Here is a 13,585-nt window from a genome sequence, read left to right as displayed (position 1 = left end):
TGTTAATATCAGAGTCATGTTAATATCAGAATCATGGTAATATCAGAGTCATGGTAATATCAGAGTCATGTTAATATCAGAGTCATGTTAATATCAGAGTCATGTTAATATCAGTGCTGAGGTGCAGAGAGACAGCCTCTTACCTGGAGGTATTCAGTGAAGAAAGAGCCCAGCTCCGTCTTCAGTAGTTGCCTAGAAGAAAACAGCAGTTTAACATCAGTGACCAGTTAGCGTTGTGAAGGCTAGGGTTAGGGTTGATCTGGGGTGTGGACATGAAGCTAGGGTTAAGGTTGATCTGGGGTGTGGACATGGAGCTAGGGTTAAGGTTGATCTGGGGTGTGGACATGAAGCTAGGGTTAAGGTTGATCTGGGGTGTGGACATGGAGCTAGGGTTAAGGTTGATCTGGGGTGTGGACATGAAGCTAGGGTTAAGGGGTAATGGGTTTGGGTTAGGGTTGATCTGGGGTTAAGGTTGAGCTGGGGTGTGGACATGGAGCTAGGGTTAAGGTTGATCTGGGGTGTGGACATGAAGCTAGGGTTAAGGTTGATCTGTGGTTAAGGTTGATCTAGGGTGTGGACATGAAGCTAGGGTTAAGGTTGATCTGGTTTGGGTTATGGTTAGCGTAACGGGTTTGGGTTAGGGTTAGGGTAATGGGTTAGGGTTAGGGTTAGGGTAATGGGTTTGGGTTATGGCTAGGGTTAGAGTAATGGGTTAGGGTTAGGGTAATGGGTTTGGGTTATGGCTAGGGTTAGGGTTGATCTAGGGTTAGGGTTGGGGTAATGGGTTTGGGTTGATCTAGGGTTAGGGTAATGGGTTAAGGTTGATCTGGGGTTAGGGTTAGGGCTAGGGTAATGGGTTTGGGTTATGGCTAGGGTTAGGGTTGGGGTTGATCTAGGGTTAGGGTTGGGGTAATGGGTTTGGGTTGATCTAGGGTTAGGGTTGGGGTAATGGGTTTGGGTTATGGCTAGGGTTAGGGTAATGGGTTAAGGTTGATCTGGGGTTAGGGTTAGGGTAATGGGTTAAGGTTGGTAATGGGTTAGGTTGATCTAGGGTAATGGGAACAACACATTTTCAACAAACTCTGTAACAGTCATATAGTAAGAAACTCTCCCCACAGTGAACTTCTTCAGGAAAACAGATCTGATGTTGGAAACATCATTATGTTGACATCCAGAGTCACATTTATTTTCCAAGCTATACAACACAATATGTTACATACAGCAGGTTTTTAAACAACCAAAGAGTTTAATCTGCGTTTTCATTTTTGCCATGGAATAAATATATCATCACTGATGTCCTGACCTCCATACTGAACTGGGTGGTCTCAGTCCCACCTGATCTCCATTCTGAACTGGGTGGTCTCAGTCCCCCCTGACCTCCATACTGAACTGGGTGGTCTCAGTCCCCCCTGACCTCCATACTGAACTGGGTGGTCTCAGTCCCATCTGACCTCCATACTGAACTGGGTGGTCTCAGTCCCCCCTGACCTCCATACTGAACTGGGTGGTCTCAGTCCCATCTGACCTCCATTCTGAACTGGGTGGTCTCAGTCCCCCCTGACCTCCATACTGAACTGGGTGGTCTCAGTCCCATCTGACCTCCATACTGAACTGGGTGGTCTCAGTCCCATCTGACCTCCATTCTGAACTGGGTGGTCTCAGTCCCCCCTGACCTCCATACTGAACTGGGTGGTCTCAGTCCCATCTGACCTCCATTCTGAACTGGGTGGTCTCAGTCCCCCCTGACCTCCATACTGAACTGGGTGGTCTCAGTCCCCATCTGACCTCCATTCTGAACTGGGTGGTCTCAGTCCCCCCCTGACCTCCATTCTGAACTGGGTGGTCTCAGTCCCACCTGACCTCCATTCTGAACTGGGTGGTCTCAGTCCCCCCTGATCTCCATACTGAACTGGGTGGTCTCAGTCCCATCTGACCTCCATTCTGAACTGGGTGGTCTCAGTCCCCCCCTGACCTCCATACTGAACTGGGTGGTCTCAGTCCCATCTGACCTCCATTCTGAACTGGGTGGTCTCAGTCCCCCCCTGACCTCCATACTGAACTGGGTGGTCTCAGTCCCATCTGACCTCCATTCTGAACTGGGTGGTCTCAGTCCCCCCTGACCTCCATTCTGAACTGGGTGGTCTCAGTCCCCCCTGACCTCCATTCTGAACTGGGTGGTCTCAGTCCCATCTGACCTCCATTCTGAACTGGGTGGTCTCAGTCCCCCCTGACCTCCATTCTGAACTGGGTGGTCTCAGTCCCATCTGACCTCCATTCTGAACTGGGTGGTCTCAGTCCCACCTGACCTCCATTCTGAACTGGGTGGTCTCAGTCCCCCCTGACCTCCATTCTGAACTGGGTGGTCTCAGTCCCCCCTGACCTCCATTCTGAACTGGGTGGTCTCAGTCCCCCCTGACCTCCATTCTGAACTGGGTGGTCTCAGTCCCATCTGACCTCCATTCTGAACTGGGTGGTCTCAGTCCCCCCTGACCTCCATTCTGAACTGGGTGGTCTCAGTCCCATCTGACCTCCATTCTGAACTGGGTGGTCTCAGTCCCATCTGATCTCCATTCTGAACTGGGTGGTCTCAGTCCCATCTGATCTCCATTCTGAACTGGGTGGTCTCAGTCCCCCCTGACCTCCATTCTGAACTGGGTGGTCTCAGTCCCCCCTGACCTCCATTCTGAACTGGGTGGTCTCAGTCCCATCTGACCTCCATTCTGAACTGGGTGGTCTCAGTCCCCCCTGACCTCCATTCTGAACTGGGTGGTCTCAGTCCCCCCTGACCTCCATTCTGAACTGGGTGGTCTCAGTCCCATCTGACCTCCATTCTGAACTGGGTGGTCTCAGTCCCCCCTGACCTCCATTCTGAACTGGGTGGTCTCAGTCCCATCTGACCTCCATTCTGAACTGGGTGGTCTCAGTCCCCCCTGACCTCCATACTGAACTGGGTGGTCTCAGTCCCCCCTGACCTCCATTCTGAACTGGGTGGTCTCAGTCCCATCTGACCTCCATTCTGAACTGGGTGGTCTCAGTCCCATCTGACCTCCATACTGAACTGGGTGGTCTCAGTCCCCCCTGACCTCCATTCTGAACTGGGTGGTCTCAGTCCCCCCTGTCCTCCATACTGAACTGGGTGGTCTCAGTCCCATCTGACCTCCATTCTGAACTGGGTGGTCTCAGTCCCATCTGACCTCCATTCTGAACTGGGTGGTCTCAGTCCCCCCCTGACCTCCATTCTGAACTGGGTGGTCTCAGTCCCATCTGACCTCCATTCTGAACTGGGTGGTCTCAGTCCCATCTGACCTCCATACTGAACTGGGTGGTCTCAGTCCCATCTGTCCTCCATTCTGAACTGGGTGGTCTCAGTCCCATCTGACCTCCATTCTGAACTGGGTGGTCTCAGTCCCATCTGACCTCCATTCTGAACTGGGTGGTCTCAGTCCCCCCTGACCTCCATACTGAACTGGGTGGTCTCAGTCCCATCTGACCTCCATACTGAACTGGGTGGTCTCAGTCCCCCCTGACCTCCATACTGAACTGGGTGGTCTCAGTCCCATCTGACCTCCATTCTGAACTGGGTGGTCTCAGTCCCATCTGACCTCCATACTGAACTGGGTGGTCTCAGTCCCATCTGACCTCCATTCTGAACTGGGTGGTCTCAGTCCCATCTGACCTCCATACTGAACTGGGTGGTCTCAGTCCCACCTGACCTCCATTCTGAACTGGGTGGTCTCAGTCCCCCCTGACCTCCATACTGAACTGGGTGGTCTCACAGAAGTAGAGACTAGACACACTATGCCACATTGTTCCTGTCTCCTTCTCTTTCAACACCTTCCTCACCCTTCTCACTGCCTCTCTCTTTCCTCACCCTTCTCACTGCCTCTCTCTTTCCTCACCCTTCTCACTGCCTCTCTCGCTTTCCTCACCCTTCTCACTGCCTCTCTCGCTTTCCTCACCCTTCTCACTGCCTCTCTCGCTTTCCTCACCCTTCTCACTGCCTCTCTCTCTTTCCTCACCCTTCTCACTGCCTCTCTCGCTTTCCTCACCCTTCTCACTGCCTCTCTCTCTTTCCTCACCCTTCTCACTGCCTCTCTCGCTTTCCTCACCCTTCTCACTGCCTCTCTCTCTTTCCTCACCCTTCTCACTGCCTCTCTCTCTTTCCTCACCCTTCTCACTGCCTCTCTCTTGAGTAAAGGTTAAAGATACCTTAATAGAAAATGACTCAAGTAAATGAAATTCACCCAGTGTAACGGGTGTCTAGATCTTCCTCCTCCTCGGACGAGGAGAGGAGAGAAGGATCGGAGGACCAAAATGCAGCGGGTTGTGAATACATAATGAATTTATTGACAAGACGAAAACGAACACGAACTACACTTGAAATGATACAAAATAACAAAACGACGTACACGAAACCTGAACATGGAACTTACATAAAGACACGAAGAACTCACGAACAGGAACAGACTACATCAAACGAACGAACAAACCGAAACAGTCCCGTGTGGTGCAACATACACAGACACGGAAGACAATCACCCACAAACAAACATTGTGAACAGCCAACCTTTATATGGTTCTCAATCAGAGGATATGTCAAACACCTGTCCCTGATTGAGAACCATATAAGGCTAATTACAAGTGACCTAAACATAGAAACACAAAACATAGAATGCCCACCCCAACTCACGCCCTGACCAACTAAACACATATAAAAATAACAGAAAACAGGTCAGGAACGTGACACCCAGTAAAATACTACATGAGTAAAAGTCTACAAGTATTTGTTTTTAAATACACTTAAGTATCAAAAGTAAATGTAATTGCTAAAATATACTTACGTTTCAAAAGTAAAAGTATAAATCCTTTCAAATCCCTGATTTTAATCAAACCAGACAGCACAATAATTATTATTATTATTTAAAATGTACGGATAGCCAGGTGCACTCTCCAACACTCTGACATAATTTACAAACGAAGCAAGTGTGTTTATTGAGTGCACCAGATCAGAGGCAGTAGGGATGACCAGGGACGTTCTGTTGATAAGTGTGTAAATTAGACCATTTAATCGTCTTGCTGAGCATTCAAAATATAACCAGTACTTTGGGTGTCAGGGAAAATGTATGGAGTAAAAAGTACATTATTTGCTTTAGGAATGTAGTGAAGTAAAAGTTGTCATAAATATAAATAGTAAAGTACAGATACCTCAAAAATGACATAAGTAGTACTTTAACGTATTTTTACTTAAGTACTTTACACCACTGTCCTGTGGTGGACTGGAGAGTAAGACAGGTGCTTCCTTTTTCACGTCCCGTAATGAGAAGGTCACAGGGCTCCTCATAACCACACAGGAAATGACCCATCATGTCTGGTACAGCAGCAACGGACTGACAGAGATTCTAATCTGACTGGAAGACAGGGTATAGAGTCATGTCCAACAGCCTAGTTACTTAGCTGACTGGAAGACAGGGTATAGAGTCATGTCCAACAGCCTAGTTACTTAGCTGACTGGAAGACAGGGTATAGAGTCATGTTCAACAGCCTAGTTACTTAGCTGACTGGAAGACAGGGTATAGAGTCATGTCCAACAGCCTAGTTACTTAGCTGACTGGAAGACAGGGTATAGAGTCATGTCCAACAGCCTAGTTACTTAGCTGACTGGAAGACAGGGTATAGAGTCATGTCCAACAGCCTAGTTACTTAGCTGACTGGAAGACAGAGTATAGAGTCATGTCCAACAGCCTAGTTACTTAGCTGACTGGAAGACAGGGTATAGAGTCATGTCCAACAGCCTAGTTACTTAGCTGACTGGAAGACAGGGTATAGAGTCATGTCCAACAGCCTAGTTACTTAGCTGACTGGAAGACAGGGTATAGAGTCATGTCCAACAGCCTAGTTACTTAGCTGACTGGAAGACAGGGTATAGAGTCATGTTCAACAGCCTAGTTACTTAGCTGACTGGAAGACAGGGTATAGAGTCATGTTCAACAGCCTAGTTACTTAGCTGACTGGAAGACAGGGTATAGAGTCATGTTCAACAGCCTAGTTACTTAGCTGACTGGAAGACAGGGTATAGAGTCATGTCCAACAGCCTAGTTACTTAGCTGACTGGAAGACAGGGTATAGAGTCATGTCCAACAGCCTAGTTACTTAGCTGACTGGAAGACAGGGTATAGAGTCATGTCCAACAGCCTAGTTACTTAGCTGACTGGAAGACAGGGTATAGAGTCATGTTCAACAGCCTAGTTACTTAGCTGACTAGAAGACAGGGTATAGAGTCATGTTCAACAGCCTAGTTACTTAGCTGACTGGAAGACAGGGTATAGAGTCATGTCCAACAGCCTAGTTACTTAGCTGACTGGAAGACAGGGTATAGAGTCATGTTCAACAGCCTAGTTACTTAGCTGACTGGAAGACAGGGTATAGAGTCATGTCCAACAGCCTAGTTACTTAGCTGACTGGAAGACAGGGTATAGAGTCATGTCCAACAGCCTAGTTACTTAGCTGACTGGAGGACAGGGTATAGAGTCATGTCCAACAGCCTAGTTACTTAGCTGACTGGAAGACAGGGTATAGAGTCATGTCCAACAGCCTAGTTACTTAGCTGACTGGAAGACAGAGTATAGAGTCATGTTCAACAGCCTAGTTACTTAGCTGACTGGAAGACAGGGTATAGAGTCATGTTCAACAGCCTAGTTACTTAGCTGACTGGAAGACAGGGTATAGAGTCATGTCCAACAGCCTAGTTACTTAGCTGACTGGAAGACAGGGTATAGAGTCATGTTCAACAGCCTAGTTACTTAGCTGACTGGAAGACAGGGTATAGAGTCATGTCCAACAGCCTAGTTACTTAGCTGACTAGAAGACAGGGTATAGAGTCATGTTCAACAGCCTAGTTACTTAGCTGACTGGAAGACAGGGTATAGAGTCATGTCCAACAGCCTAGTTACTTAGCTGACTGGAAGACAGGGTATAGAGTCATGTCCAACAGCCTAGTTACTTAGCTGACTAGAAGACAGGGTTTAGAGTCATGTCCAACAGCCTAGTTACTTAGCTGACTGGAAGACAGGGTATAGAGTCATGTTCAACAGCCTAGTTACTTAGCTGACTGGAAGACAGGGTATAGAGTCATGTCCAACAGCCTAGTTACTTAGCTGACTGGAAGACAGGGTATAGAGTCATGTTCAACAGCCTAGTTACTTAGCTGACTGGAAGACAGGGTATAGAGTCATGTCCAACAGCCTAGTTACTTAGTTGACTGGAAGACAGGGTATAGAGTCATGTCCAACAGCCTAGTTACTTAGCTGACTAGAAGACAGGGTATAGAGTCATGTCCAACAGCCTAGTTACTTAGCTGACTGGAAGACAGGGTATAGAGTCATGTCCAACAGCCTAGTTACTTAGCTGACTAGAAGACAGGGTATAGAGTCATGTCCAACAGCCTAGTTACTTAGCTGACTGGAAGACAGGGTATAGAGTCATGTCCAACAGCCTAGTTACTTAGCTGACTGGAAGACAGAGTATAGAGTCATGTCCAACAGCCTAGTTACTTAGCTGACTGGAAGACAGGGTTTAGAGTCATGTCCAACAGCCTAGTTACTTAGCTGACTGGAAGACAGGGTATAGAGTCATGTCCAACAGCCTAGTTACTTAGCTGACTGGAAGACAGGGTATAGAGTCATGTCCAACAGCCTAGTTACTTAGCTGACTGGAAGACAGGGTATAGAGTCATGTCCAACAGCCTAGTTACTTAGCTGACTAGAAGACAGGGTATAGAGTCATGTCCAACAGCCTAGTTACTTAGCTGACTGGAAGACAGGGTATAGAGTCATGTTCAACAGCCTAGTTACTTAGCTGACTGGAAGACAGGGTATAGAGTCATGTTCAACAGCCTAGTTACTTAGCTGACTAGAAGACAGGGTTTAGAGTCATGTCCAACAGCCTAGTTACTTAGCTGACTGGAAGACAGGGTATAGAGTCATGTCCAACAGCCTAGTTACTTAGCTGACTGGAAGACAGGGTATAGAGTCATGTCCAACAGCCTAGTTACTTAGCTGACTGGAAGACAGGGTATAGAGTCATGTCCAACAGCCTAGTTACTTAGCTGACTAGAAGACAGGGTATAGAGTCATGTCCAACAGCCTAGTTACTTAGCTGACTGGAAGACAGGGTATAGAGTCATGTTCAACAGCCTAGTTACTTAGCTGACTGGAAGACAGGGTATAGAGTCATGTTCAACAGCCTAGTTACTTAGCTGACTAGAAGACAGGGTATAGAGTCATGTCCAACAGCCTAGTTACTTAGCTGACTGGAAGACAGGGTATAGAGTCATGTCCAACAGCCTAGTTACTTAGCTGACTGGAAGACAGGGTATAGAGTCATGTCCAACAGCCTAGTTACTTAGCTGACTGGAAGACAGGGTATAGAGTCATGTCCAACAGCCTAGTTACTTAGCTGACTGGAAGACAGGGTATAGAGTCATGTCCAACAGCCTAGTTACTTAGCTGACTGGAAGACAGGGTATAGAGTCATGTCCAACAGCCTAGTTACTTAGCTGACTGGAAGACAGGGTATAGAGTCATGTTCAACAGCCTAGTTACTTAGCTGACTGGAAGACAGGGTATAGAGTCATGTTCAACAGCCTAGTTACTTAGCTGACTGGAAGACAGGGTATAGAGTCATGTCCAACAGCCTAGTTACTTAGCTGACTGGAAGACAGAGTATAGAGTCATGTCCAACAGCCTAGTTACTTAGCTGACTGGAAGACAGGGTATAGAGTCATGTCCAACAGCCTAGTTACTTAGCTGACTGGAAGACAGGGTATAGAGTCATGTCCAACAGCCTAGTTACTTAGCTGACTGGAAGACAGGGTTTAGAGTCATGTCCAACAGCCTAGTTACTTAGCTGACTGGAAGACAGGGTATAGAGTCATGTCCAACAGCCTAGTTACTTAGCTGACTGGAAGACAGGGTATAGAGTCATGTCCAACAGCCTAGTTACTTAGCTGACTGGAAGACAGGGTATAGAGTCATGTCCAACAGCCTAGTTACTTAGCTGACTGGAAGACAGGGTTTAGAGTCATGTCCAACAGCCTAGTTACTTAGCTGACTGGAAGACAGGGTATAGAGTCATGTCCAACAGCCTAGTTACTTAGCTGACTGGAAGACAGGGTATAGAGTCATGTCCAACAGCCTAGTTACTTAGCTGACTGGAAGACAGGGTATAGAGTCATGTCCAACAGCCTAGTTACTTAGCTGACTGGAAGACAGGGTATAGAGTCATGTCCAACAGCCTAGTTACTTAGCTGACTAGAAGACAGGGTATAGAGTCATGTCCAACAGCCTAGTTACTTAGCTGACTGGAAGACAGGGTATAGAGTCATGTCCAACAGCCTAGTTACTTAGCTGACTGGAAGACAGGGTATAGAGTCATGTCCAACAGCCTAGTTACTTAGCTGACTGGAAGACAGGGTATAGAGTCATGTCCAACAGCCTAGTTACTTAGCTGACTGGAAGACAGGGTATAGAGTCATGTTCAACAGCCTAGTTACTTAGTTGACTGGAAGACAGGGTATAGAGTCATGTTCAACAGCCTAGTTACTTAGCTGACTGGAAGACAGGGTATAGAGTCATGTTCAACAGCCTAGTTACTTAGCTGACTAGAAGACAGGGTATAGAGTCATGTCCAACAGCCTAGTTACTTAGCTGACTGGAAGACAGGGTATAGAGTCATGTCCAACAGCCTAGTTACTTAGCTGACTGGAAGACAGGGTATAGAGTCATGTTCAACAGCCTAGTTACTTAGCTGACTGGAAGACAGGGTATAGAGTCATGTCCAACAGCCTAGTTACTTAGCTGACTAGAAGACAGGGTATAGAGTCATGTCCAACAGCCTAGTTACTTAGCTGACTGGAAGACAGGGTATAGAGTCATGTCCAACAGCCTAGTTACTTAGCTGACTGGAAGACAGGGTATAGAGTCATGTCCAACAGCCTAGTTACTTAGCTGACTGGAAGACAGGGTATAGAGTCATGTCCAACAGCCTAGTTACTTAGCTGACTGGAAGACAGGGTATAGAGTCATGTCCAACAGCCTAGTTACTTAGCTGACTGGAAGACAGGGTATAGAGTCATGTCCAACAGCCTAGTTACTTAGCTGACTGGAAGACAGGGTATAGAGTCATGTTCAACAGCCTAGTTACTTAGCTGACTAGAAGACAGGGTATAGAGTCATGTCCAACAGCCTAGTTACTTAGCTGACTGGAAGACAGGGTATAGAGTCATGTCCAACAGCCTAGTTACTTAGCTGACTGGAAGACAGGGTATAGAGTCATGTCCAACAGCCTAGTTACTTAGCTGACTAGAAGACAGGGTTTAGAGTCATGTCCAACAGCCTAGTTACTTAGCTGACTGGAAGACAGGGTATAGAGTCATGTTCAACAGCCTAGTTACTTAGCTGACTAGAAGACAGGGTATAGAGTCATGTTCAACAGCCTAGTTACTTAGCTGACTGGAAGACAGGGTATAGAGTCATGTTCAACAGCCTAGTTACTTAGCTGACTGGAAGACAGGGTATAGAGTCATGTCCAACAGCCTAGTTACTTAGCTGACTGGAAGACAGGGTATAGAGTCATGTCCAACAGCCTAGTTACTTAGCTGACTAGAAGACAGGGTTTAGAGTCATGTCCAACAGCCTAGTTACTTAGCTGACTGGAAGACAGGGTATAGAGTCATGTTCAACAGCCTAGTTACTTAGCTGACTAGAAGACAGGGTATAGAGTCATGTTCAACAGCCTAGTTACTTAGCTGACTGGAAGACAGGGTATAGAGTCATGTCCAACAGCCTAGTTACTTAGCTGACTGGAAGACAGGGTATAGAGTCATGTCCAACAGCCTAGTTACTTAGCTGACTGGAAGACAGGGTATAGAGTCATGTTCAACAGCCTAGTTACTTAGCTGACTGGAAGACAGGGTATAGAGTCATGTCCAACAGCCTAGTTACTTAGCTGACTGGAAGACAGGGTATAGAGTCATGTTCAACAGCCTAGTTACTTAGCTGACTGGAAGACAGGGTATAGAGTCATGTCCAACAGCCTAGTTACTTAGCTGACTGGAAGACAGGGTATAGAGTCATGTCCAACAGCCTAGTTACTTAGCTGACTAGAAGACAGGGTTTAGAGTCATGTCCAACAGCCTAGTTACTTAGCTGACTGGAAGACAGGGTATAGAGTCATGTCCAACAGCCTAGTTACTTAGCTGACTGGAAGACAGGGTATAGAGTCATGTCCAACAGCCTAGTTACTTAGCTGACTGGAAGACAGGGTATAGAGTCATGTCCAACAGCCTAGTTACTTAGCTGACTAGAAGACAGGGTATAGAGTCATGTCCAACAGCCTAGTTACTTAGCTGACTGGAAGACAGGGTATAGAGTCATGTCCAACAGCCTAGTTACTTAGCTGACTGGAAGACAGGGTATAGAGTCATGTCCAACAGCCTAGTTACTTAGCTGACTGGAAGACAGGGTATAGAGTCATGTCCAACAGCCTAGTTACTTAGCTGACTAGAAGACAGGGTATAGAGTCATGTCCAACAGCCTAGTTACTTAGCTGACTGGAAGACAGGGTATAGAGTCATGTCCAACAGCCTAGTTACTTAGCTGACTGGAAGACAGGGTAAAGAGTCATGTTCAACAGCCTAGTTACTTAGCTGACTGGAAGACAGGGTATAGAGTCATGTCCAACAGCCTAGTTACTTAGCTGACTAGAAGACAGGGTATAGAGTCATGTCCAACAGCCTAGTTACTTAGCTGACTGGAAGACAGGGTATAGAGTCATGTCCAACAGCCTAGTTACTTAGCTGACTGGAAGACAGGGTAAAGAGTCATGTTCAACAGCCTAGTTACTTAGCTGACTGGAAGACAGGGTATAGAGTCATGTTCAACAGCCTAGTTACTTAGCTGACTGGAAGACAGGGTATAGAGTCATGTTCAACAGCCTAGTTACTTAGCTGACTGGAAGACAGGGTATAGAGTCATGTCCAACAGCCTAGTTACTTAGCTGACTGGAAGACAGGGTATAGAGTCATGTCCAACAGCCTAGTTACTTAGCTGACTAGAAGACAGGGTATAGAGTCATGTCCAACAGCCTAGTTACTTAGCTGACTAGAAGACAGGGTATAGAGTCATGTCCAACAGCCTAGTTACTTAGCTGACTAGAAGACAGGGTATAGAGTCATGTCCAACAGCCTAGTTACTTAGCTGACTAGAAGACAGGGTATAGAGTCATGTCCAACAGCCTAGTTACTTAGCTGACTGGAAGACAGGGTATAGAGTCATGTCCAACAGCCTAGTTACTTAGCTGACTAGAAGACAGGGTATAGAGTCATGTCCAACAGCCTAGTTACTTAGCTGACTAGAAGACAGGGTATAGAGTCATGTCCAACAGCCTAGTTACTTAGCTGACTGGAAGACAGGGTATAGAGTCATGTCCAACAGCCTAGTTACTTAGCTGACTGGAAGACAGGGTATAGAGTCATGTTCAACAGCCTAGTTACTTAGCTGACTGGAAGACAGGGTTTAGAGTCATGTCCAACAGCCTAGTTACTTAGCTGACTGGAGGACAGGGTATAGAGTCATGTCCAACAGCCTAGTTACTTAGCTGACTGGAGGACAGGGTATAGAGTCATGTCCAACAGCCTAGTTACTTAGCTGACTGGAGGACAGGGTATAGAGTCATGTTCAACAGCCTAGTTACTTAGCTGACTGGAAGACAGGGTATAGAGTCATGTCCAACAGCCTAGTTACTTAGCTGACTGGAAGACAGGGTATAGAGTCATGTCCAACAGCCTAGTTACTTAGCTGACTGGAAGACAGGGTATAGAGTCATGTCCAACAGCCTAGTTACTTAGCTGACTGGAAGACAGGGTATAGAGTCATGTCCAACAGCCTAGTTACTTAGCTGACTAGAAGACAGGGTATAGAGTCATGTCCAACAGCCTAGTTACTTAGCTGACTGGAAGACAGGGTATAGAGTCATGTCCAACAGCCTAGTTACTTAGCTGACTGGAAGACAGGGTATAGAGTCATGTCCAACAGCCTAGTTACTTAGCTGACTGGAAGACAGGGTATAGAGTCATGTCCAACAGCCTAGTTACTTAGCTGACTGGAAGACAGGGTATAGAGTCATGTCCAACAGCCTAGTTACTTAGCTGACTGGAAGACAGGGTATAGAGTCATGTCCAACAGCCTAGTTACTTAGCTGACTGGAGGACAGAGTATAGAGTCATGTTCAACAGCCTAGTTACTTAGCTGACTGGAAGACAGGGTATAGAGTCATGTCCAACAGCCTAGTTACTTAGCTGACTGGAAGACAGGGTATAGAGTCATGTTCAACAGCCTAGTTACTTAGCTGACTGGAGGACAGGGTATAGAGTCATGTTCAACAGCCTAGTTACTTAGCTGACTGGAGGACAGAGTATAGAGTCATGTCCAACAGCCTAGTTACTTAGCTGACTGGAGGACAGAGTATAGAGTCATGTCCAACAGCCTAGTTACTTAGCTGACTGGAAGACAGGGTATAGAGTCATGTC

At 46.8% G+C, this 13,585-nt stretch overlaps 1 protein-coding gene across 5 annotated transcripts in view; it reads right to left on the bottom strand.

Moving 5' to 3' along the window:
* prr5b (proline rich 5b (renal)) overlaps positions 1 to 13,585 on the bottom strand; it is a 72,980-nt gene that overhangs the window by 21,203 nt on the left and 38,192 nt on the right. For all 5 annotated transcript variants that reach the window (XM_071331858.1, XM_071331859.1, XM_071331860.1 and 2 more), the window contains one exon: positions 144 to 192. In XM_071331858.1, coding sequence (XP_071187959.1) covers positions 144 to 192 — 49 coding nt within the window. The remainder of the gene's footprint in view (positions 1 to 143; positions 193 to 13,585) is intronic.

Source organism: Salvelinus alpinus, chromosome 11, assembly GCF_045679555.1.
Source record: "Salvelinus alpinus chromosome 11, SLU_Salpinus.1, whole genome shotgun sequence".
Classification (NCBI taxonomy): domain Eukaryota; kingdom Metazoa; phylum Chordata; class Actinopteri; order Salmoniformes; family Salmonidae; genus Salvelinus; species Salvelinus alpinus.
Note: the sequence above shows the minus strand (reverse complement) of the source record. Positions and strands in the feature narration are given on the sequence as shown.